This window comes from Camelus bactrianus, chromosome 27 (assembly GCF_048773025.1).
Source record: "Camelus bactrianus isolate YW-2024 breed Bactrian camel chromosome 27, ASM4877302v1, whole genome shotgun sequence".
Lineage (NCBI taxonomy): Eukaryota > Metazoa > Chordata > Mammalia > Artiodactyla > Camelidae > Camelus > Camelus bactrianus.
In genome coordinates, this window is record NC_133565.1 from 33,859,952 (window position 1) to 33,884,355 (window position 24,404).

At 57.1% G+C, this 24,404-nt stretch overlaps 1 protein-coding gene across 1 annotated transcript in view; it reads left to right on the top strand.

Annotated features, from left to right (window-relative positions):
* The first annotated feature begins 4,703 nt into the window (after window positions 1-4,703).
* Window positions 4,704-24,404, top strand: part of HCN4 (hyperpolarization activated cyclic nucleotide gated potassium channel 4) — a 41,896-nt gene continuing 22,195 nt past the window's right edge. The window contains exon 1 of the mRNA XM_074354063.1: window positions 4,704-5,812. Coding sequence (XP_074210164.1) covers window positions 5,025-5,812 — 788 coding nt within the window. The 5' untranslated portion in view covers window positions 4,704-5,024. The remainder of the gene's footprint in view (window positions 5,813-24,404) is intronic.

The following is a 24,404-nucleotide window of genomic DNA, read 5'->3' on the forward strand; positions in this document are numbered from 1 at the left end:
ATTCATCTACATCCAACTGGGCTTGCTTCCTGTGTGCCCCTTCTCCCTTCTTCCTCCCTCAGGAAGCCCTGAGACAGGAAACTGAGGGAATGCAGCAGATTCTTGGGGGCCTAGCCCCCAGATCAGGACTCCCAGCAGGAAGTTTGTATATCCCTGGTCCAGCCCACAGAGCAGACCCGCCTCGGAGCAGAGCAGAAGATGAGCTGGGAGGATGATGTCCACACCAAACAGAAAGGTGAAACTGCACCTGTGTGTGGCAGGGGTCTCGAGCACAGGGTCAAGGTGTGACCTCTGAGTCAGTTCTCTCTGATCCCACTTAGGCAAATGCTCATCCCAGAGGGAAGAAAGTCTGCCTTCTGGACACCTGGCCAGGGCATGCCAGGGATGGAGTGTTCAAAGAAAGCAATCCTGTAGCAAGACATCCCTTTCATCCCAACAGCAATTTTTAAGATCAATATATGACCTAAATCAGATTCTAAAGGCCGAGTATCTCCCCCTCCGTTGGCAAAGGCTGGTTTCATTCAATAGTCCATCACTCAGTGTTTATTGAGAACTGACTCCACACGAGAAGCCACGCTTGCCACATTTGTTTTCTTGTTTAGTCTTCGCAATAACTTAGGAGGTACACGTCATTAAACCTACCTTACATGCGAGGAAGACTGAGGCATATACAGGTGGTGGATGACAGGAAAGTATTTCATTCTAGAGCTTTTGTTTCCCAGTCTCACGCTCTGTCGTTTACAGCAGGGGCTCCCAGACTTTGGGAACTCACATTTTAAAAATGGTTTGGGAAACAAACACGGAACCCTATGCCAACTTTGTATTTAGTCCAGGACATAAAAAGTACCCTCTCCCAGCACTATGATTTCATTAAGGGGCATTTTAACCCAGAAAATGCGACAAGAATATAATGTTAGAATAAAGACAGCCTTCTAAGAAAGAACAAACTTGCCCTAAAATATCCTACAGTGTTCACTCTTTTTCAGTTAAATTTTAAGCAGAACTGGCTAAAACCTTGGCATTACACAGGATGGGAGCCACTGGCCCTACCCCAGAGCTGCCTCTTTAAGCAAGAACAATGTCTTTGGCCTGTGAGCAAATAAACTTCCAGAATTTCCTACCCCGTCTGTCCATCCAGGTCCCCACCGGGTAAGAGCTGAGGTTGATAGATGATCATCAGCTACCTCCCACCCCACTCCCAGCAGTTCTGAATCTCACTGACGTTTGGCATCCCTTCCAGGGAAGAAACACCCATCCTCCGCAGCTCCTTCTCTCTTGGACCCAGATCTTTCGTGGGTTTGCATCCCAGGGATACCCAGGCCCCCTTGCAGCCCAGCAGGAAAGCGCATCTGCCTCCTAGAGGTAATCACTTCCCCGCCACAGCTGAGAGCCATGCATTTTCTCCCTATCTCAGTCCTGAGGTAGGCCTTCCCCTTCCTGGGGTCCCCAGGTCCTGTGTATTGTGTTAGGAGACAAACCAGAGCAGACCACAGGCTTTCCAGGCAGTGCTAGAGAGGAGAGGTGTGAGGCCTGGGTGGAGCCATGGAGATAGCAGAGAATGTGGGGGCTTCATTCTTTACCTCTTTACCTTGCTTTGGCAACACCAGACTCAGAACTGCCTCTCCCTCCTGCACCTGTCCCCACCCCACCTGTGTGAGTCACCTGGGTAGTAGAGAAGAACCTGACCTGTGGAGCACTTGGCTGGAGTTCCAGCTCCACTGTTTTCTTGCTGTGGGACATTTAGCAAGTCACTTAATCTCTCTGTGCTTTAGTTCTCCGGCTTGCAAATGGGAGTAAGACTGTTAGGTTGAGTCACGTGAAACTAAAAATTTGACCACAGTTGGCCTACAAAACTTTCACGTGGCTTCACATATGAAGCATGAGCTGTAAAGTGGTGGATACATGTCTCCCACCAAACCGGACCCCTCCCTCTAGGAAGTCTTCCCTAGTTACCAGCGAGCCTCAGCGAGGTCCCCCTCCTCCAATCGCATTGGTTGTGGCATGATTTAGTACACACTTCTTTTCTGTCTTGAGTGTTCTCCACCTTCCTAAGCATGAGTCTAGATTCCCTACAACTTGGGGCCCCTCCAGGGCAAGACCTGGGTCTCCCCCCTCTTTCCCCCAGACTGCTCGCACGCCATCGCTGCCCCCCACCATGGTTTCACAGAAAGGAGTCAGGAGAGGCCTCGCCAGGGTTTCCATGTGCCTACCTTATCAAATAGTCATTTCTTCACCCAAGGGTCCTAGATGGTTCTGAATGAGTGGTGCTGATTAAATTGAGGGGAAGTAAGATGCTAGAGGGGGAGGAATTAAGGGGCCCTGACCCCTGGCCAGCCTGTGGCAGCAGTGTCGCAGGAAGCAGAGCCCTGGTCCTAGCCTCCATCTACTTCGAGAAGCCCCTTCAGTGGCATTAGCTAACTTCCAGGGGCCCTCACTTACGGAGTGGGTCTGCTCTCTGACTCCCCCTGAGTTGGTGTTGAGGGCCTTTGAGATGAGGCAGACCTCTTCTTCCTTTGGGGAGCTCAGTCCCGAAGGGGACACGGACTGCACTGTGCAATCAGTACCCAGGTTGACGGGAGCTCCTGGGCCATGGGACCCCAAAGGGGGGACATGGCCAAGATTTGGGTGGCCAGGAAGGGTTCCTAGAGGAGGAGATGCCCTTACCATGGGACACTGGGGAGCTTGCTTGGGCAGAGCAGCCTAGCTTCTGGCTAGACACAGAAGCCCAAAGAAGTGAGTTAAATGGAGGTCTTCCCCCTGTGGCTAGCACACCAGGGCAGGCAGGGCTCACAGCTGGTTAAGAACACTCCATCTCAAGGAGACCCAAGGACATTCAGGGATTAAGCCTCCCAGCATCCGTGCAGAGAACTGTCAGCTCAGAACTGCTCAAAAGTAGAAATGCCAGCAAGTGGTGATGTCATCACGCTAGTCATTCCCTCTCCCCACGGGCGGTCCAGTGGGTAGAGCAGAAAAGCTCCTGCTAGGCTGTCCCCTCTTCTTGCTTCCAAAATTTCTGCTCTGAATGGGTGGGGGGGCGGGGGGGGTCACAAGTGGGCTAAGAATAAGAATAAAAAATCCTTTGAAGAAAAACTTCGTGTTATTCCTCAGAGAGATGGCAAGGCTAGGGGACCTTTTGGCCTTGCTCCTACCAGACTTTGCTGAGGATCTACTTTTCAGCATTAACCCAAACTCCAACCTTCCCCAGCCAGCCCCTTCCCTCTAGTGACCCATCCCCACTTCTGAGCTAATCTGGCATGTTGGCCCTGACAGATCTGAGAAACCCTTGGGCCATCTGGGCAGCCTCCAGGCCAGGGAGAGGGGGCCTGGCAGCCCCGCCTGTGTGGATGGGGGTTGGGGTGTCAGACTGTCTTAGGGTGTTGGGTTGGAGTGGAGTTGTATCTCTGGCAGAGCTGCTGGGATTTGTCCATAAACCCGGAGACTGCACACAAAGAGACGACACACAGCTGGATCGCAGGCTGGCCTGGGGGGTGGGGGTGGGGAGTGGACTCAAAGGGAGGAGGGGCTCGGGGTAGGGGGCCTGGGTGGAGCAGGAACTCCCCTAGCTTTGGGGTGTCATAATTTGGAGGAGAACCTCGGGAGAAGGAGGTCCACAGTGTGCCTGGTCGCCAGAGGACTCTGCCTGCTGGCTACCCACTGCAGCCGGCTGGTCTCAGAAACCTGCATTGGAACCACCCCGGGAGAAGTGTGTGTGGGATTGGACCCCGCATCAGTGGCTGCTGCAGGCGCATTTCCTCGAAGTCTTACCTCGAAGGGCTTGGGTCTCACCCTCGCGCTCTGTGCCTCCTGTTGGTTCCCCCAAGCCCTCCTAGCTTGGCAGCTGCGAGGCTCCGCCGGGGACAGACCAGCGGGGTGTTCGCCCCCCGCCTGTGTCTCAAGAAAACCCCGGGAGCATCCCGGACGCGGTGCATTTCCCGGAAACCCCCTCTCCAGGAGCGTTGCGGGAAGGCCCGGGGCTCCACTTTCAGACAACCCGCCCGCCTCCCCGGAGGAGGGTCGGAGACATAGCTGAAAAGCAAAACCGCCGGGGAGAGGCGAGCCCAGAGCTCGGAGGAGAGGTCGGGAAATCCCGCCCCACCCCCACCCCCAATCTTGGGGTGTGGAATTCGCAACCCAAGCCGGAACCCCAGGCTTGGGGCGCGCTCCCAGTCCTTAGTCAAGGAAAGACATTCGAGGGTTCAGGATTAAGGACTCCTCTCAGCCCCTGCAGTCCGGCGAGAGCCCACCCTGAGCCCCGCGCCAGGCCCGCCCCTGCCCCCCTCCCGGCCCCCGGCCCGCGCGCCGCTGCCCCTTTAAGAAACTCAGGTAGGCAGGCCCGGCTGCGGGAGCCGCTCCTATGGCAACCCGCGAGCTGCGGCGGCTTCATGAATATTCCGGGGCGCGGGAGCCGAGCGCTGCCGGAGGGCGCTCCGGGGGAGGCGGCCGCTGATGTAAGCCCGGCGGGCCGCTGGGCTCCGCTCGGCTGCGGCGGGAGCCCCGGGACGGGCCGGCCGGGCTCGGCCAGAGGAAGCGAGGCGAGCTCGCGAGTGGCTGGTCACAAAGCCCGGGCGGCGGGACAGACAGACAGCCCGCCTGCCCGCGGGACGCACGCCCGGGAGGTGCGCGGGCCGTGCGCTCCGGGCTCGGGAGCTGTTCTCCGAGCACCGCGACCGCAGCGCCGCTTCAACCCGCGCCCATTGTTCCCCGCGGGGGCGGGGCACCCAGAGCCGGGCCGCGCGCCGCGCCCCTGACCGCGGGAGGGAGGGAGGGAAGCAGCCCGAGAGCGCGGGGTCCCAGCGCCCAGCCCGGCCCGGGAGGAGGCGCAGCGCGGCGAGCCCCGGGACCCGGCGCCGACTGGGAGACTCCCCGCGGCACGCAGGCTGCCCAGCATGGGCGCCTGAGGCTGCCCGGCGCCGGCGGCGAAGGACGCGTCCCCGCGGGCTGACTGACCGGCGAGCGGACCTGGAGCGGGTCCGCGGCGCCGCACCCGCGCCCCTGCCACCGGCCCGGCCCCTGCCCCCGGCGCCATGGACAAGCTGCCGCCGTCCATGCGCAAGCGGCTCTACAGCCTTCCGCAGCAGGTGGGGGCCAAGGCGTGGATCATGGACGAGGAAGAGGACGCCGAGGAGGAGGGAGCTGGGGGCCGCCAAGACCCCAGCCGCAGGAGCATCCGGCTGCGGCCACTGCCTTCGCCCTCCCCCTCGGCGGCCGCGGGCATAACGGAGCCCCGGGCCGCGGCCCTCGGGGCGGCGGACAGCGAGGGGCCGGCCCGCGGCGCGGGCAAGTCCAGCACTAACGGCGACTGCAGGCGCTTTCGCGGGAGCCTGGCATCGCTGGGCAGCCGGGGCGGCGGCAGCGGCGCCGGAGCGGGGGGCGGCAGCAGTCACGGGCACCTGCATGACTCCGCGGAGGAGCGGCGGCTCATCGCCGAGGGCGACGCGTCCCCCGGTGAGGACAGGACGCCCCCGGGCCTGTCGGCCGAGCCCGAGCGCCCCGGCGCCTCGGCGAAGCCCGCAACCTCGCCGCCGCCGCCCCAGCAGCCGCCGCAGCCGGTCCCCGCCTCCTGCGAGCAGCCCTCGGTGGACACCGCGATCAAAGTGGAGGGAGGCGCGGCCGCCGGCGACCAGATCCTCCCCGAGGCGGAGGTGCGCCTGGGCCAGGCCGGCTTCATGCAGCGCCAGTTCGGGGCCATGCTCCAGCCCGGGGTCAACAAATTCTCCCTGAGGATGTTCGGCAGCCAGAAAGCCGTGGAGCGCGAGCAGGAGAGGGTTAAATCGGCCGGGTTTTGGATTATCCACCCCTACAGCGACTTCAGGTAAGGGGGCCCGGCTGTGATCCTGTGGGTTCACTGAGCGGCTGCAGGCTTGCTTCCTCTCTCTCAGCCTTGCTTCTCAGCCGGAGTTAACTTTCCTTCCTCGTGCTGGGAGCTTGGGACGCCTCTAGGCTCCCAGACACCCCCAGACCTCCTTCTGCACCTCGCTGAGAACTTTCCTCTGTGCTCCAACCTCCCAACCTCGCCCTCTCCGGGTCTGGGCCGCATTAGAGGCAACCTGAAAAGGTGTTCTGAGTCTGGCCTAGCCCTGTCGGCAGCCAGGATAAGGCTCTGCCACCTTAAGCCACACATCCCACCTCCCCCTTCTGGGCTGCAGAGTCAGGGTGGACGTCCTAGAGGCTGCTCCAGGGCTTTTAGCCTACAGAGCAGGGCCATGAAGGAAGGCAGACCTCTTGGCAGCTGGGCCAGCTCCTTGGGCACTGACCCCCGGCATTAATATCTGCCTTCTGGTGTCCTGGGAAGCTGCAGCCGGGGAGTGAGACAGCCCTGGAGCTCCTGGAGGACTGAGGTCGCTGGGGCCTCAGGTTCAGCATGAAAGCCCCCTGCACCCACCTTAACCCTGGGCCCAGCCCCTCACGCCAAGCGGTGGGCCGGGAGTGGGTACTCTGGGCAGCTATCGTCTGGACTAGCAGGACAGCGTGACCTTGCTCACAGTGGTCAGTGAAGATGCCTGGTGTCCGGACTGATGAGCAGTTGTGCTGTGACCCTAAGCCCATCCTGTGCCCCATCCTCACCCCACTGGCCCAAGCTCCAGCAGCTGCTAGGTCTTTCATGGGTCAGTTGTGGGTCCCCAAACAAATGGTGTGACTGCCAGTCAGGCAGAGGGACCCTGCCCCCTCCTTACCACCTGAATCAGATGCCACTGAAGAGCAGATACCACCTGGGGCCTGTGGGGGGTATCCTTGCAAAAAGAGAGATTGACGAGTGCCTCTGAAGCTGGGATCAGGGATGCACCAACCCTACTCAAGATCTTGGAGTCTCCTACTGCCCCCCCTGGGCTTGCCTGGTACACAGGATTGGAGTGAGGTTCTGAAAAATGTTCACCCTTTTGAGCTGGGTTTAATTCATCTCCCTCTCTTTGGATCCTGTCCCCTGTTTAGCTCCCTTCCCCTGCCTACACTGCTTACCTGCCAATATAAATGAGCATTTTGCCAACCCAGAGCCCTCTTTGCAAACTCCAGGGAAGCTAGGTTTGTAATGAGAGCAAAGCTGTTTTCCATCCAATGAGAGAGATTTCTCGTGCTGGGAATGACCAGTCAGGCAACACTCATCAGCTTAACATAGTTGGTGGACGGAGGGCATCTACCTTTTCCTTTTTTGAAGGATTGCTCTTCCCTAACCTTAATATCCAGAGTTCCCATTCCCAGAGGGTGATGGAGGCCAGGGGACAGGATAACAGACAGTCACAGTCTTCAAGTTGTGTGGGCCAGTGTGGGACCCTTCCATGAGGAACTGTGACTGGTTCCCAGTGCCAGGTCCCTAAAACGTGGCCTCTCCTCTGGTCAGTACTGGGACCTGAGGATCCCAGCCTGAGCTAGGGAGGAGTGGGTAGGAGCTGCTGTCTCCTGCACCCCCCACCCCCGGGTGTCCTGGACTCTTCCTCTCTCTGAACTCCCTGGTGGTGATGGCAGGTAGGCCATGCGAGTACCAACCTCCCTTACCTCGCTCAGCTCCCTGCCGCCTTTGTTATCTGAAAGCCTCTGTTCAGGGTTCTCACCACTAACCCCATGCCTGACAGAGGGGTCTCCAAGGGGCCAATCCCAGGCATGCCTAGCCTCCGTTAACAACAGGCATTGATCGAGCACCTTCTGGAACTGAGTCTTGTCCTCCCAGTTGCCCCTTACCCTGGATGGTGAAGGGCTGGGGCCGGGTTGATTGCATCCGTGGGAACCTCCCCTGCCTTGCTGTTGTGACTGACCACGTTGGCATGTCAGTCTGTGGTCCCCCTGCTGCACAATCTCCTCCTGACTGCAGGCCACCCAGGACATGGCGGAGAGGAAGATGGTAGGAATAGGGAGCTGTGGATGCAGTGGGTTTGATAAACAGGCAATAGGAGAAAGGTCACACTAGGCTTTGAATTTGGGTTTGTACAACAAGCAACAGGGACTGGTAGCTGGAAGCACACACCTTCTGTGCTCATCCTGGTGCTGCGTGGGGTGTAAGGAAAGAAATCGAAGAAAGACCATCTCTGTGTGTGTGGAGGGGTTGTGGTCACGCCTCTAGGCCAAAACAGCTGGTCTCATCTTCACAAGGTCAAAGAGGCAAGGGCTTGGCCAGGTCTTCTAAACTTAGAAAACCCACCAACTCTCAACCCAGCCTCACTGCCCCCTCAACAGCCCAGCATCCCAAGCCTCCGTCCCTCCGGTTTCAGCCGCTGGCATTGGGCCTCTGTGGAGCCAGTCCCTACTGTCCAGCACAGGCTTCATGAGAGCTTCTGCAAGCATTGCTCAGGCCTGTTGAGGATTTATTCATCATTTTGACGGGCAGGAAGCATTGATCCAGCAGAATTGGTTTAATAAAGAATTGCCAGCAAACCGTGATAGATTGAGTTTGTGGTTTGGAGTTCAGGGCTCACTGTCATAGGCTACTTCCGGCCTCTCCTGTTCTGGGGTGCCTTTTCCAAGGGCTGAACTGGGCTGCGCTCTGAGGGACCCACCTAAGCTGGGCCGTGTACATAATAGTTTTCTTGGCTCCCTCTGCTTCTCGTCACCACCCCTCACACACACGCACACACGCGCGCACCACGCCCTGGCCACCCCCATGGCTCCTCCAGGCTCCACGAGCTTGTCTGGCCTCCCCTCTGCTTCCACTCCTCATTAGCCTTTTGAACACGTATTTAGGTTTTGGTAAGGGAAGAGGCCAGAGTGTGCAGCCGCTTGGGACATTGCTCTCCAGGCTCCCACCCAGGGCTGGCTGGGCTTTGGGGTCCTGGGAGGGTCCTTCCTTTCACGTGAGCCAAGTCCTAGCAGCTGAGCTTGGTGTTGGGAACCCGGGACAAACAAAACATAGTATCTGTGTGATCTTGTTTTTCTAAGAGTAGAGAAAAGGATGGGGACTCCCCAGTGAAGGTGTGCCTGGTTTTGTTCCCAGAAGCTGGTCGGGCTTTCAAGTGTCAGGCTCAGGGGGTTGGCCCTGAGTGTGACATCTAGGTGTCTGTCTGAGCAGGTATTTTGGGACTGTGGGTGGACATTGGGGCTGGCAGGGAAGTCCCTATATGGGATGTCAGTTCTGGGGCCACTGCTGAGCCCCTGACTCTAGCTTGGCCTTGGGAGTGGAGGCAGGCAGACATCTGACCCTTCTCTTTCTGCCGTTCCCTTTTCTAGCCTGAGCCTTCTGAAGCTGTGAGGAAGGAAAGGAAACAGAAGGCCCTACAGGGTCCTTTACTTGGGGTGGAAACAGCTGGGCTCCAAAATCAGGGAAACTGGGCCGATGGCCTGGTAGGTCCCGGGGATGGCCTAAAACTGACATCCCATGCAGGTCCGTGGCCCCAGGCACAGCCACGGCCCACCTGCCAGCCCTGTCTACTCTGGGGCCCTGCTTCGGTTATAAACCTTCTCTGAACCTCAGTTTTCCCACCTAGAAAAAAGGGAATCCTGTTGTGTGTGGCCACGTCAGACACCAATTGTACAGCTGTGGTCACCCGGTGGAGGTGAGGTGTGCTGTCCAGAGACCTGCGATGTTGTGAACCACACCACCCCTGCCTGCACTGCTTCCTTCCTGTGGTTCTGAGCAGACCAGACGCGCCTTTGTCCTTGGCTCAGGCCCTTGGTTCTGAATCTGCGTCAGAGTACTAACTGAGAACCTGCTGGAAACTACAGAGTCTGTCCAGAAAGATATGTGTATCCAGACTCACTCAATATGACACTCAATTTCTGGGGTCTGTGGACCCCCCAAGTTGAAAACCATCTAGGAGTGAACCCCACTCTGGGCCATCCCAGAAGAGAGTTCTGGCCTGGTAGGGGCCCGTGCTAGGCTCCCAGAGCCTTCCCTGGTGCACTCTGTCCCCTGGGGCTGGGGCCTCCCGTTGCCTGCAGGATGGAAATGAGAATGGGAGGCTGGTGGGGGTGGGGGTGGGGAGAGTTAGATGCCTGAAAAAGAAGGGGTGCTCTGCCTGGGGACTAGTTACTTTTCTGTTTCCTCAGTCCCATGCCTCTCTCTCTCCCTTTCAACCGTGGGAAGGGCTGTTTGGGTAGGAGGGGGTCAGGAGGAGGAAGGCTGGAAGGCCTGGCTCTGGGTCTGGGGGGTTCTGAGGCTTCTTCTTAGGGGAGACTTCCTGGGGGCCATGGCCCAGGAATGCTGCTTCTGCTGTGGGTGTGGAGAGCCAGGCTGAAAGGTGCTGCAGGCCTGGTGGCGCTGGGGGAGGGGGAAGGGCGCTTGGTGCAGAGGGGAACTACAAGGTGAGCTGCCTGCTGCCTGGCGGTGCCGTCAGCTGGCACAGTGGGCAGCAGGCTTCTCCAGTGATGAGGACGTGCTCAAGCTGCTAAGACTGGGGCAGGTGGAGGCTGGGCTGCGATGCCCCGCAGCCAGCTCGGGGCCCAGGTGCTCCCGGGATGCCGGGTGCACAGAAAACGCGTGGGGCTGAGGGGCCAGGACCCTTGTATTGTCTGGGTGGGGAGGCTTCAGCTCCAGGTTCTCACCGTCGCAAGGCTTCGGTTCCTGGTCTGGCTGCTGCGTGATGAGAATGGGGGCATCTCCCCTGCCCAGCTCCACCCCATTTGTTCCCTTAGTTGCTGTGAGCTGCGAGGCTTCGGGCTGTCAGGTGGCCTGCCTCACACAGTGCTGGGCATTCCGCCTGTCTGTCTGCCCTCTCTCATGCTTTAGAGTCCTCAGCTTTTCTGAGATGCCCTCTCAGGCCACTGTGGTGGTCCCCATCATCCATCTCTCCCACTCTGCCCATCTCACGGTGTTCGGATGGAGCTCTGTGTTTGTTATAATGCATCACTTCTCAGGCTGTCACGTCATCCAGCTCACCTGGGGGGGCTGTTAACATACAGATTCGGACTCATTAGGGCTGGGGTGGGGTCTGAGAGTCTGCATCCAGGTGATACCAATGCTGCTGGTGCCCAGCCCAGAACCACGCTCGGAGTACTGAGGTTCAGACCATGTGTTCCACGCTTAGCCTGAGCTCCCTGACTGAGTTCCCTGAGACCAGAGACTCTGTCTTCTCCTGGCCTCTGGCACAAGCACGGCAGGGTAAGTCCTGTGAACTGGGCTGGGAGGCTCGCAGCCGCAGGAGTCGGCCGCAAACTTGGGGGTGTCCGATTCACAGCCTGCCTCCCTTCCTGCACTGCTGCTTGGACCCTGCCGGCCCTGGATGCTGGTTGGTGTGGTGGGGCGCGGAGAGGGAGGCCAGGTGGCCCTCATTAATCCATCCTGTCCCATGGCTTTTGCAGTTTCTCTCCCATTCACAGGGCCAGAGGGGTGGGGAGTGCAGTGACTGCTGCGCTGCAATGAAATTTCCGGGAAGGAACAGATGTTGTCAGTGAGAGAGTCCAGAAGCGCCGGGCAGGAGAGCCAGTGTGAGAGGGCTCTGACAGTGGCTGGCTGGGAGGAGGCAGAGGCACCCACTGAGAGCAGCCGCCTTGGCACCTTGAGGTTGTGGCAGGGGCTTGTCTGAATCTTAGTGCCCCTCCCCGACCCCAGACCATGCCTAGAGCCCCGCTGTGGGCCCGGCTTGTCTGTCACTTCTCTCTGCCCCCTCCTGCCTGAAAGGCACCAGTCTGCATACAGATGACAGGGCTGACAAGTGTCATAGCAGTCTGAGTGGCCCTTGTGTCTGCTGCAACACTGGCTGCCGTGGGGGAGTTCACCCAGAGCAGAAGGTCCAGCCCCAGCCCCCAGGGTGACTTGTCATATAGCTGAAGAGGCAGCCAGCTCCAGCGCACACACTGCTTGTTGCAAGGGCTCTTACAGAGCTGCTACTGCCAGTTGCTAATTAATAGAAGGGCTACTGAGGCCGGCCAGGCAGTCCTGCTTGGGCCCAGGGGATGTTGAAGAATCTGCATTTCCCAGCCAGAGCGGGCCGGGGTGGGGGTGGGGGGCGGGCAGGGGCATTGCCTTGGCTTCGGAGAGGGTGTTCTCTGCCAGCCAGGCTTTACTGAGAAAGCATTGCCAGGGCCCTGGAAATCTGCGATCCCAGAGCCTCGGAGGCCACTCAGAGGCGTTCTGTATCATCGGCACCTGCCCAGAGTTGGGGTGGGAGGCAGCACAGATAAGTGGTGAGCTGCCCGTCACTGAGGGAGCTCAAAATGAGACAGCAGTACTTACACCAGAGTTGCTAAGCAGCATCCTGTGGACCAAATACACTATCCAGATGTGTTCTGCTTGGCCAGCATAGCGTGTCATAACAAGTCTGAGACAATGTTTAAAACGGAAAGATGTAAGACAAAAATCTGGCTTTCCAGCTTCTCTTGAAAAATTGGAAACTCTGGCAGCTCTGGCCCCATGTTCCCACCCACAGCAGGGAGCTGGAGCAGACTAGAGTCTTTAAACTGGCTTTTGCTGTCCAGTTGCTCATAGTCCCCCCCGTCCCTGTGGTCTCTGTCCTATGCCCAGCCATGCCACTTGTGCACGTTTAGCTGCCTGACCCCAGAGGCTTCTGAGTTTACAACCAGGGCTCAAACCGATAGAGACTAAAGCCAGGTGGACTCACAGATCAGTAACCACCATTTATGAACCATTACCACATGCCAGCTTCACTCCTCATGTTTCATTTACTCTTCATAGTGGCCTGAAACATAGGTTCTCTTATGCCCAGTTTACAGATAAGGAAACTGAGGCTGTGATGGTGGGAGGGGGAGACTTGCTCCCAATCACCCAGCTGTGAAGCACCAGCTCTGGGATTTGAACCTGTTCTCTAGGACTCTAAACCCAGCCTTGTCCCTTCTCCCTCTCTTCCTTCTTTGTTTTCTCTCTCTCTTTCTTTCTTTCTTGTGTGTGTGTGTGTGTGTGTGTGTGTGTGTGTGTGTGTGTGTGTGTGTGTGTGTGTGTGTTAGCTTTAAAAAGTTAAATAACAAAAGTAATTTACGAAAACATTCTCCTGAGAATGAAAACATCACAGATGATGTTGACCACACATTACCTCTGTGGAGGGGCTTGGCTGGCACGGGAAATTTAACAGGCCTCAGAATACCAGATCTGGACAGGCCTTAGCAAGCTCCTGGCCTAAATAAAATCTTTATTTTATAAATGGGGAGCAGAGGACCAGAGAGAGCGCGACTGGCCCAAGGTCACAGAATAAGTCCAAACCAGAGATGAAACCAGAACCCAGAGGGGTATGTAGCATCTGGCTCAAAGCTCTTAAGGCTCCTCGGTCTAACCCTCACCCCAGCCAGAGGGTCCAGGGAAGGCTTCTCTTGGATGGTCCTGCCACTGGAGCTTTCTCTTGTTACCCAGTCCCATGCTTGGATTTTGGGGTGTTAGGTATTTTCAGGGTCCCATCTTAATTTAAATTAATCCAACAAGAAGAGAGTCTTTCCATATCTGAAAATGCAGCATCTGGAGGTGGAGACGTGCCTGCCCCAGCCCCTAGCTCTGGGACGGCGGCCCCAGAGATCCGGATCGCAGGGTTTGTGCACGTCCCCCCACTTCCCGCACATCCTAACTGGCATTGGGACCTTTGGGACTTTAGAGCCACATCCGGGTGCCACTGATGCTCCTGTTCCTTGATAGGAATGTTTGGGGTTCAAAGGGGAGGGGGTCGAGTACCAGTGGTATCTGTGTTCTCTCCACCAGAGAAATCGGTGGTCACGAGGTCTGTTCATTACATCTTTCAGAGAAATGAGGAAGTAGTCAGTCTATGGTCTAGGGCTCAGTGTGTGATGGGGATTGGGGCTCAGTCTATGTTAGGATGAGAGTTCAGCCTTGGAATAAGATAAGGCCTTGATCTCAGGTCAGGATCTGGAGTCCTTGATCAAAGGCTTTGAGCGAACCCCAGTGCCTCCCTGAGGCACCAGGTCTGGGGGCAGGGCAGGCATGCTGCCCACTCCACCCTAAGCCCCACTCCAACCCCTTTAGGAAGCCCTCCCATCCTTTAAGCTCCCTGAGCTCCTACAACTCCTCGCATCTGAGCCAGCTACCTTTGGTCCTCTCAGGGAGGTAAAGTACAAATTATAAATACACAACGGTGCCACTGCTGCCGACGCCAGAGCCACCAAATCTCACACGTGACCACTTGCACCCCGTCTGCTCTCTCGGTATTTGGGGCTGTGTCTGTCTTCCCAGCCAGGCAGCCGCTCTGCAGAGTGGCGCTTAGGGCTGGGCAGAGAGCTGTGCCGGCTTGGTGGAGGGACTCCCTGCTCCCCACCACACCCCTGGCTCTGGGCTCCCACAAATTGCAGAGCACAGTGGGTCCTCCAGGTCTGCTCATGGCAGCTGCGGGGGCCTGATAATTGGCTGCTGCTGATTTTGTGTCTGTCTAAGCATTTACCCATGTGGGCGGACGTGTTATGTCTGCACGAACGAGGCTTTCAGAAGTTAATACATAACACAGGGCTGGCTGATACACTGTCTTCTGGCTTTGGGGAGGGGCAAGCTAAGGGAGGCCGTGCCTCCTGGGAGACCAGATGGTCCATTCCACGACTGCTTTCACCCATTATGGGGGATGGGGGTCACTGCCCACCTGGCAAAGAGGAGAGTGGGATTTCAGCTCCTCTTAGGGTCCCTGGGTCTGGTTTGGGGGAGGGTAGACAAGAGGTAGACTAGTATGGATTAATGGTCAGGGAAGGCTTCCTGGAGGAAGCAGATCTGAGCTGGATCTGAAGGAGAGAATCATTCTGCACACTTTTTTGGAGGCGAGTATCTGGGAGCTTGAGCCTCCTGGCTGGGGTGGGTGTTACTCAGAGCCTGCCTCTTTGGAACTGCTCTCCTTACGCTCCGCCCTTGGGCACTCTGACCCCATGGCCCTGGGTCTTGCCCCTGATGCTGCCTGAGTCTGTGTGTGTGTTTGCATGTGCATGTGTGTCTCTATGTCTCTCTCTGGCTGTTCACTCCGGGTCCTTGCAGCCCAGGGCAGCTCTCCCCTGCCCTGACCCCAGCTGTACAACCTCTGAGAAGACTTCTTCGCCATCCTAGGCCCGGAAGGCAGGTGTTGCTGCTGCAATCATATCACTGAGTGTGTGGCCTGGAGCCCAGAAGTAATTACCCTGCGGTTCCCTGTCGCAGGCTGGGGCAGCCCCTGTCAATGATTAACCCGAGGCCCCAGCCAGCGTGGGCTTCTCCCCCCTGTGATCTGCCAGAGGACGCAGGGCATTATCCCCTTCCCCAGGGACAGGAAAGGCCCATGGGTTTCATCAGTGCCTTTGGCATCTTTTCGAGGAAACGTGGTCCAGCAGGGGAGACTTTGCAGCTGCAGCCTGTCCTCGTGCAGCCTTGGGCTGGCCCAGCCTGGAGTCCTGGTCCTCCCATCCCAGGCTTTCTCAGTTTGTAACTGTCCACCCCTCCCACACCGCCCCCCCACCCTCTTCCTGTTCTGCTGTGTGACCCCAGCAAAGTCCTTTCCTCTCTTGGTGTCCAGCATTGGGGCTCAGTCTGAGGCTGAGAAGGGAGCAAAGCTAATTGGCCAAATAGGTATTGAACCCGTAATCCTGACCCCATTAGTACAAATTGAGCTGGCAGGGCAGGGACAGCGCTGCTGACAAGCAGAGTTGATGAGAATCTCCCTCTTTCCCGAGACTCTGCCGAGGCCCATCTAGGCGCAAGCTTGGAGTTACAGGGCCCCTGTGCCCCCGGAGTGGGTGGGGGATTCCTTACCTCTCGGCCTCTGCCAGCCCCTTGCTCTAGGGATCAAGATGGGGCTCCTAGCATGTGATTGGGTGTGTCTGTCCCCTCCTCCCCCGCATTAGATCACAGCCCCCGTGGGGGTGGACATCAGGCTTCCTTTCCTTTGTTCCTTGGGCAAAGGCCCCACACCCCGCTCCTCCCAGCCACCTCTCCTCAGGGCAGCTGTCCCCTCCTGGAAGCTCAGACCTGGCCTTTGAGGAGTTTGGGTGTGAGGATCCATGGGGACTGCAGGTCACACTGGACAGTTGTAGTTGGAGGGGTTCCCAGGGACAGACCAGCAGGACCATCGACTTGGGAATTGGCAGGAAAAAGAACCATGACGAGCTGTCCATCCTGTCCCAGAGGCTCTGGGGAGCCATCCTCCTGCCATGTTGCTCCGAAACTTCCGGGGACAGAACCGAGGGGGCCGGCTTGTGTGTAAGCGGCCAGGTGAAGACGTGGCGCTGCCGTGTCCAGCTGTGCGCCCTCACTTCATGGCCTCGCTTTCCTCACCTGAAGAGGGGACGGGAGAGGGGTTGGGTTTAGCACAACCCCAAACCTGAAATTGGGGGCTGCAGTCACCTGGAAGCTGTATACAGTTAGGATGCCTGGGCCTCTGGGGGTGGGACCCGGCTGGGTATCAGTTTCGGGAGCACCCGGCTGATTCTGCTTCCGTCACTTTAGGAGCCAAAGAGCTGGGCATCCCTGGGGCCCCTCCCGCACTGAGGGTCTCCGGGTCTTGGACGGCACCGTGTTCCCGTAGCCCTTCGGTGCTCCCCAGGGCTTGGGGGTGAAACACATCCGAGCCCATTTGTGATGGGCCACTTCCCGGGGGGTGTTCCCTTTTTCTTCCTCGCAAGTGGTTAGCAATGGGGATCATAAACCCCTGGGGCTGGCGAGACCCCAGGGAATGCGGCCCTTGCTCAGTGTTCTTGTCAGACTGTGTTTTCCTGGCAGGAAGGAGGGAGCCCTCCCGGCTCATGTCCTTAGGGCCCAGGCACATCCTAGTAGGAAGAGGGCCCCATAGAGACCCTCCCAGAACCAGCACCTAGCCACCTTCTATGGGACAGCCCTGCCCCGGGGTCCTCGTTAGGCCAGTCTGCTGCTGGTGGTGTTTGGCCTTAGACAGTTCTGCCCAGAATCCACTCTGTCCCCTGCGTCACACGGTGCACCCTCCTGCAGGAGCAGGTGAGCTCTCCTGCCTGATGTCCCCTGAGCCTGTGCTCACGTGCTACTGCACAACAATGGTCTATTTTTGCTTCGTTCTCCTAAGTGGGGAGAGCTGTTTTGGGGCCTTTTTTGTTTCTTGTACACCGGGTGGAGAAGTTCTCCAACTGCTGGTCCCCTCCCCAATTTTCCCCAGATAGTCCTGTCGTCAGCTGAGGGATGCTCAGAGAGGTTAGGCCGCTAGCCTGAGGGAACACAGCACCCTGGCAGTGCGGGGTGCTGCACCACAGGTGATCCCTGCTGTATAGTTTGGTGTGTGTGTGCATATGTGCATGTGTGTGTTGTGTGCACACTCATACGTTAGTTTGTTTTTGTGCAGGCACAGATTTAGGGTCTCCAGAGGATGTCTCAGACCATCGGAGAAGCAGCAGGTTGATATCTTGTTCCTTATGACCAGGCCTGTGCTTAGCTGTGCCGTTGAGAAGGTGCAGTCACAATCCTTTCCCTGAGGAACTCTCTTCCTCTGCAACCTTCTTGGCTCCCCATGTCCCCAGAAGAGTCCTGACTACTTTGTGCGGCATTCGAGATCCCCCACCTTTTCTTGAGGCCAGGGGGGTGCATGTCGTGGTTTTCTGAGACGTGCCCTCTTCTCTCCGCAAGCTCTCCAGCTGGCCTCTTTAGCTTCTGCACTGCAGGGACCCGTGGAATCGGCGTGTCTTTAGAGATTGTCTGGCTCCATCCTCCCATCGTAGCAAGGGGGACGCTGAGGAAGGGATCGTGAGAGACAGGGGCTTGTTCAAGGGCACACAGCAAGTTACGAGATTGAAATGGATGGAACCTGAGGCTCCCGGGCCCCTGGCCTAGCGTCCTTCTGCATGTAGCGTGAACTTCTTTCCTGTAACCATAACGCCAACCTTCCTGACCAGTGGGCACTCTCAGGCCCCCTCCTCTTCAGAGCTTTAGTGCCCAGCAAGCCATGCTGCCCCCCAGAGACTGAGGGCTCCTTGAGGTGGGACCTGTCCACACACTTCTAGATCCCCATGTCCTCGGGCCAGGACCTGCATCTTAGTTGTTACAAAAATAATGATAATGTTGAGAACAGCCTGCAGGGATTTATTTACACTGTGTAGCACATTATAAATACTATCTCACTGAGTTCTCTCAGAATCCCGTGAGGTGGGATTAATGTTCTCATTTTGTACATGAGAACACAGACTCAGAGAGGTTAAGTGATTTGTCCAAGGCCACACAGCCAGGTGTTCAAACATTAAAGTGCCTAACCACTGTACCGTCTGCTGTAGCCTGGCTATATGTGTGGTCCCTGGACCAGCAGCCTCAGCATCACCTGGGAGCCTGGTAGCGTTACGGATGTCAGCCCTCACCCCACACCCGGCGAATCCGAGTCTGCATCTTGGTAAGATCCCCAGGTGATTTCTATGCATATTACAGTTTGAGAAGCACTGCGCTGTATGATTGAAAGACAGCAGAAGGGGAGGGAAAGATTCAATCAGTTCCCGCCCTCACACAGCTTGCCTTCTCCTTGGGGAATGGCTGAGACTAGCCCTCATTTTATGTTGAGGGACAAGGATCTCAGCCCAGGACGGAGAGAGACTGGGAAGAGGCGGGGATAAAGTCTCATCTTGTCTGGGTCTTCAAAGACAGAAACAAAGCCAGATTTTCTTCCTTAGGTAACAGATAATCACTGTAGAAAAACCAGAAGCTAAAGATATGCCAAAACCCCAACAACCCACCCATTAAACCAAGCGTTAGCCAGATGCCCTTGGCTCTGAATCTGCTTGGGAGGCAGCCCCAGGCGGACGAGGGAGCAGCTACCTGGGAGCCCTGTGATTCTGAGTCAGAGATTTTGAGGTGGGTTAAAAATAGAGCCCTAGTGGCTGGACGGGGGTGGGAGGGAGACAGCAGTTCACCTGCTGTAGGGGGAGGCCCGGGTCAGGGGGAGCGGTGGGGGGGGCAGGAGGAGCAGGTTGGGAGGGGGAGGCATTTATTCCCCTCAGAGGCCCTAGTCCAGGGCTCAGCTGCCCGGGAGAGAACTGTGAGAGGCAGAGCTTTCCAGGGTGAGGGGGCAGGGAGGCCAAAATGCAGCCTCGGCGCCCTGCCCCCACGCCCACCCCTCGGGTGAGTGTCGGGTAGTGGGGGGCTGGGCAGCAGCTCTGCCTCTAAGGATGATAAATGGGAGCCTGGACAGGTAGGGAGCAGGGAGGGGCTGGTCGACGCTTCCAGACGGATTTCATTGGCTGGGAGGGAGGGAAGGCAAGGAAGGTGCCCCACGCGTGTGCGGCCCCACGTGTGTGTTGTAGGCAGGCACGTGGTCTCCTTTGCCTGTTACACCTGCCCTTCAGATGGCCTCCCTCTGTCTCCTCCTCCTTAAGCTCCTCCAGAAAAATCTGCTCATCCTGCCCTCCCGTCAGACAGCACCTTTGTCTACACTGGCTGCCTAGGAGTCCCTGGGGGACCCGTGTGTCTCTCCTCGGACACGCGGTAGAGGACTCTTCACAGCACGGGACGCTGGTCAGTAGTGAACGGTGGATTTATTTTTCTGATTAAGAGGTAATATTTGCCCATCATGGCGAATTCAGAAAGTAAAGAAAGCTGCAATGGAGAAAACAAAAATCGCCCGTAATTCCACTCCTTAGAAATACTCAGTGTTACCATTTTAGTATATTCTTTTTTGTTTTTATTTTTGGCAGTCTTCCCCCCACCCCCCACCCTGCAACTTTAACCCACCCACTTATTTAACAAGACGATTTCACCGAGGACTCCCCTGCTCCCAGCCCAGCTGGGTGTTTGCATCTCGGAAAAGGGAGAGAAGTCATTTCTGCTCTTGGGGAGCACGTGGCAGGGATGGGGAGATGAGACTCATCCTGGGTCTGCAAGGTGGGGGGTCTCTAGCGGAGAGAATGGAGCTGCCTCCGCCTTTCCCCCTGCCCCCTGATCTCCTGGATCTCTCTGCCAGGGAGAACCCCCGAAGTCTCCACTGTAAAGGGGGCTTGGTGTGTTCTGCCACTGTGGGCCTGCGCGCTTCAGGCTGGAAACAGTCATGGCCTTGGTTGAAGTCTTCAGCCGCAGTGTCCCCCCACCAGCCCCTCCATCCCGCGGTGTCAGGACCCCGACTCCTGGCCCATCTCTGATTCATCTGCCTTCCCTTGTCCCCCTCCCAGCTCCTCCCTCCCTTGCCGTGACTTTCCCACGGTCATCTTCACCAGGTGGGGGCCCTTTGCTTGAGGATGTTGCTGGGCCTTCAAGTCCTGGGCTTTGGAAGGGATAAGTCCCTCCCTGATCATTGGAGGCCTGGGAGAGCCTCGTGGGAAAGAGTTGGGGTGTCAGAGGGCTGCCCATTTTGTGTGCTTCTGCTGGGTCTCCTGCCACTCAGCCTTCAGCTCCCAAGGGATTCATCCAATCATTCATTTATTCAGTCATCCATCCATTCCTGTATTTCTACCCATTGGCATGTTTTTTGGACCTACCTCATAAAAGGCACTGGGAGCGTGGAAGGACGCTGGGCTTGGATGCAACCCTACCCTGGACCCTGGGCTCTGTGGGGTCCTGGGAGAGGCAGGAGCCCAGTTAGGGAGCTGCTGAATTCGGCCAGGTGGGGGGTTGATGAGCTGCGCTGGATCCCACGTGATAGAGTGCTGGTAGGGAAGCGGGATGGGAGATGCGAGGATAGTTCCCAGGTTTCTAGGTTAAGTATTTGGATGGCAGCTGGGAGCACAAGAGTTTGTGGGGGAAGCTGCTAAGTTACGTCTGGCTGTGTTAAGAACGAGGTTCCCATGGGACATCCAGGTGTACATGTGTAGTCAGCAAGCGAACGCATGGCTGTGGGGCTCGAGAGAGACGCCTGGTTTGGAAGCCGCGGACTCACGAAGCCTTGGGAGTTGGTGAGGTCACCCAAGGAGAGCGTAAGGAGGGCGAGGAGGCAGGGGCCCCCAAACAAAAACATTTAAAGGTCACGCAGGGGAAGAGGAGCTCCTGCAGCAAGAGGGAAAGGAGAGGCAGAGAGAAGGGGGCAGGGCCCGCAGAGCCGTGTCTGCAGAAATGGCGCACAGTGTCAGGTGATGCTGGGGAGGGAAGGAAACAGCCTGGGAAGTGTCAGTGGGATGTGCAGCCGGGTGTGCGCACGGCGATGTTGCTGGAGGGCTGAGAGGGGTGTGGGGGTGGACGTGAAAGTGACAGGGGGGACGTGACGTGTCTTTCAGGAAGGCTGGTTCAGAGGGGAGAAGCGACGGTGAGGGTTTGAGAGAGGTTTTATTTCATGTGTTTTAAGTGTGGAGAGCTTAAAAGAAGAAAACTGATGGGAAAGGGCGCTTAGAGAGGGAGATTGAAGACGTGGCCTAGCGAGGGGGCAACCTGTAGATGAGGCTCTGGGGAGGAACAGGGGAATGGTGCCAAGAGGGCAGGTGGAAGCGTCACTGACTCCCTGTGGTGGGAGTGGGGGGCGGGGGGAGCAAGAGACAGGCAAGGTGGAGTCTGGTGGCAGCAAGAGGAAGGGGACAGTCTGGGAGCTTCTGTTTTCTCTGTGAAGTGGAGGTGGTGTCATCTGCTGGGAGTGAGGGGGGAAGTGGTGGTTTCAGAGCTTTGAGGAGAGAGGAGACAACTCAGAAAAGCTACTGTGGGGAATGGGGAGAGGTTACTAAGGTCTCCTGGGAGGACGGGCTGGCCGAGGTGAGGGCCCAGCCGAGTATGGAAACCCTGACGAGGAAACAGAGGCGCAAGGAGCTCAGGTGCCTGGTATTTGGTGGGACTGGTCTGAGTCGTGGGATTTCCTGCACAGCCCCCCAGGAAACGTGAGAAGAGCTGATGATGGCCCTGAGCCAGGGCTGGGATCTTGTGAGGTGGGTGCCAGCCAGACGGGCAAGAGGGGTTGATGAGCAGGACTGTTATGCCTGGGGGATGGGAGGAGGCAGGAGTGCGCTCATGGGAGAATCAGAGGGTCAGCCGACTGCAGGCTCCTGGGACATTGAAGAGCAGCCTCAGCACGATTGGGTAAGAGAGCTCGAGGGAAAGGTTAGGACGAGAGAGAGCACTGCTCATCTGAGATTAGACCAACTGGAGACAGTGACCTGGTCCAGGATGTGCTACTGGAATGGACTGGAGTGAAGGCAGAGCAGGACTTTAAGCCACTGGGAGGCTGGGTATTCCTGGGGTAATGAGAGGGGGTAGAGGTCACCCAAGATTATGGCAGGATTTGGGGTGGAACGGAAGGCTGTGAGCCAGGTGGCAGCATCACCAAGGTCCCCAAGGGTGGCAGATGGATGCTGGAAAGACGGCCAGCGAATGAAGGGATGTTGAAAGGATCTTGTAGATGTTCCTGCCACAGGCAGGAAGAAGGAGGGAGTGTGGAGCGGGGAGGGTGCCCACCCCACCCTGACTCTGAGGCACGTGGCGTTTAGGAGAGTGACATCCTTAGGACACAGCTAAGGTTCACTTAAGGGAAGAAGCAGACGGGTGAGTGAGTAAAGAAGTTGAGGATGAAGGTGCCATGGAAGAGAACGCAGGAGACAGGTGTGGGAACGGGAGGGGGCGTAGGAAGAGGCACAGAGTTTGGGAGAGAGAAAAGGCTACCAGCTGGATTGATATTTCTATAGAGTGGTTAGAAGTGGGACTCTGGAGTCAGGCCATTTGGGTTTGAATTCCTGATCCACCATATATAACAAGATTTTCAACTTCTTGTGCTTCAGGCTCCTTGTCTGTAAAGTGGGCACGATCATAGTATCTACTTCATAGGGGTTTTATGAGGATTAAATGAGATAGTCTGTATAAGGGACTCAGAGGGGTGCCTGGCACATAGTGAGTGCTTAACAGACGTTGACGGCCATCCTCTTCCATCCTTGTCAGCTTCATGATCAGCTTGGGCAGTTGTCTGTGCTGGGCCGGGAATGGAGGGGGAAGCTCCCAGCTCCCATCCCTTTCTCAGGCACGAAGACTGCTGGCTTCTTTGTTGAGGGGCTGCAGGGAGAGTTAGGTGGTACCTGACGGAAAGGCCAGGACGTGACAATTGCTAACAGAGACACACAGCACATTTAGATGAAGTTCATGAAGGAGGAGATAGTTAAACTGGGCTTTGGGTGAGGGAAGGAATTTCAAAAGTGGGGGTTCAGGAGGTAGGGGTGGTTCTCAGGAGGAGGAACCAGGAAGTAGATGGAGATGGGATCAGAGTTGGTGTTCAGTTGGTTCCTACGAAGGAAGCAGGAGGGAGAAGAGGGGTCAGGAGGTGTCAGACCAAGGAGCTCCACTTTCTTTTGTGGTCAGTATGGGTTCACCAAAGAGGGGTTCAAGCAAGAGGTGACATAACCCTAATGCTGTTCAGCCAGATAACCCAGAGAGCACGTGGCTTGGAGGGAAGAGAGAGGAGGCTGGAAATCAGGTGGTGGCAGGGGCAAGGGTCTGGGTGCGCAGTACGGAGGAATGGATCTAGGGCAGAGCAGCTGGGGACTGATTCAGAAGCTGTCATTGAAGGGGCCAGGCAAGGCTTGGTCACTGCCTGGGGGGCCTGCAAAGGCAGGTGGGAGGAAAGAGAAAGCTGCTGAGCGTGGCCACGAGGTTTCGAGCCCAGGTGACTGAAATGCTGACTGTGCCATTCAGCTTTGAGGAGGAAGGTGCTGAGCTCAGCCTCAGACTTGCTGGGTGGAGGAACCAGCAGGCCCTCCAGGCTGCATGTGGGAATGCAGTCTGGTGCTGGGAGTGGGAACCATCTGCGCAGAGGGAGGGGGTACAAGATGGGGCACAAGATGGGGCTGTGGGTGTGCAGCTCACTCGGGAGAAAGCATGGGGGACCCCCGCTGCCGTCTGCACTTTGGGGGTACAGGCGTATCTGGGACAAAGCCCCCGCCCTCAAGGAGCCCACAGCGTTCTAGATGCAGAGCCAGGGCTGAGGCTGGGCTGAGGCTGGGCTGAGGCTCTGTCGGTGAGAGGTTAGGAAGGCCTGGAAGAGGTAGCACTTAAGGTGAATCTTGAAGGATGGAAAAGATCTTAATGGGCAAAAGACAGACAGACATTCTCTTTCTTCCAGCTGAAAGGATTCCCAGTGGATATTATTTGTATCAAATGCATGCAAGCGGGTGTGCAAGAAAGTATAGCCTGTGTGAAAATGGATGTATGTGCGAGGGCGAGTTTAACGGAGTTGCATAGATAAGAGTGTGTGTACAAAAATGTGTTCACGTGTGTGTGCAGGTATGTACGTGTGAGAGAGAGAGAGAGTGAGCGAGCACGCGAGCATATGTGCTCAGAGGCAAGCTTGGGCAGGTGTGGACAGGAGGAAAATGAAGGAGGTCATTCCTATTCTGGGACCTTCACTTCTCCTGCTTCCGTTTTATCGCTCTTCACATCTTCTTCAGCCTCCAGGGAAGGAGAGGGCCCTTGGTCTGGTCCTTGAGTCTCTGAGTTCAGGGTCAGGAACTTCCCATTTTCTCTTCGCTTGGCTCCCTTGAGGCCATAACCTTCCTTTTAGACCAAACCATGGAATGTTCCAGTTATCAGGGTAATGGCTGTTTGTCTTTTTGCCACCCCTGTCTTTCTGCACATGGGTCCTTCTCCTCCAAATCTGGCCCACAGGCCGCTTCCTCCTGCTGAGAGGCCATCCCTGCCTGGATGAACCTGTTGGTCCAGGTAGGAAGTGAGGTCCAGAATT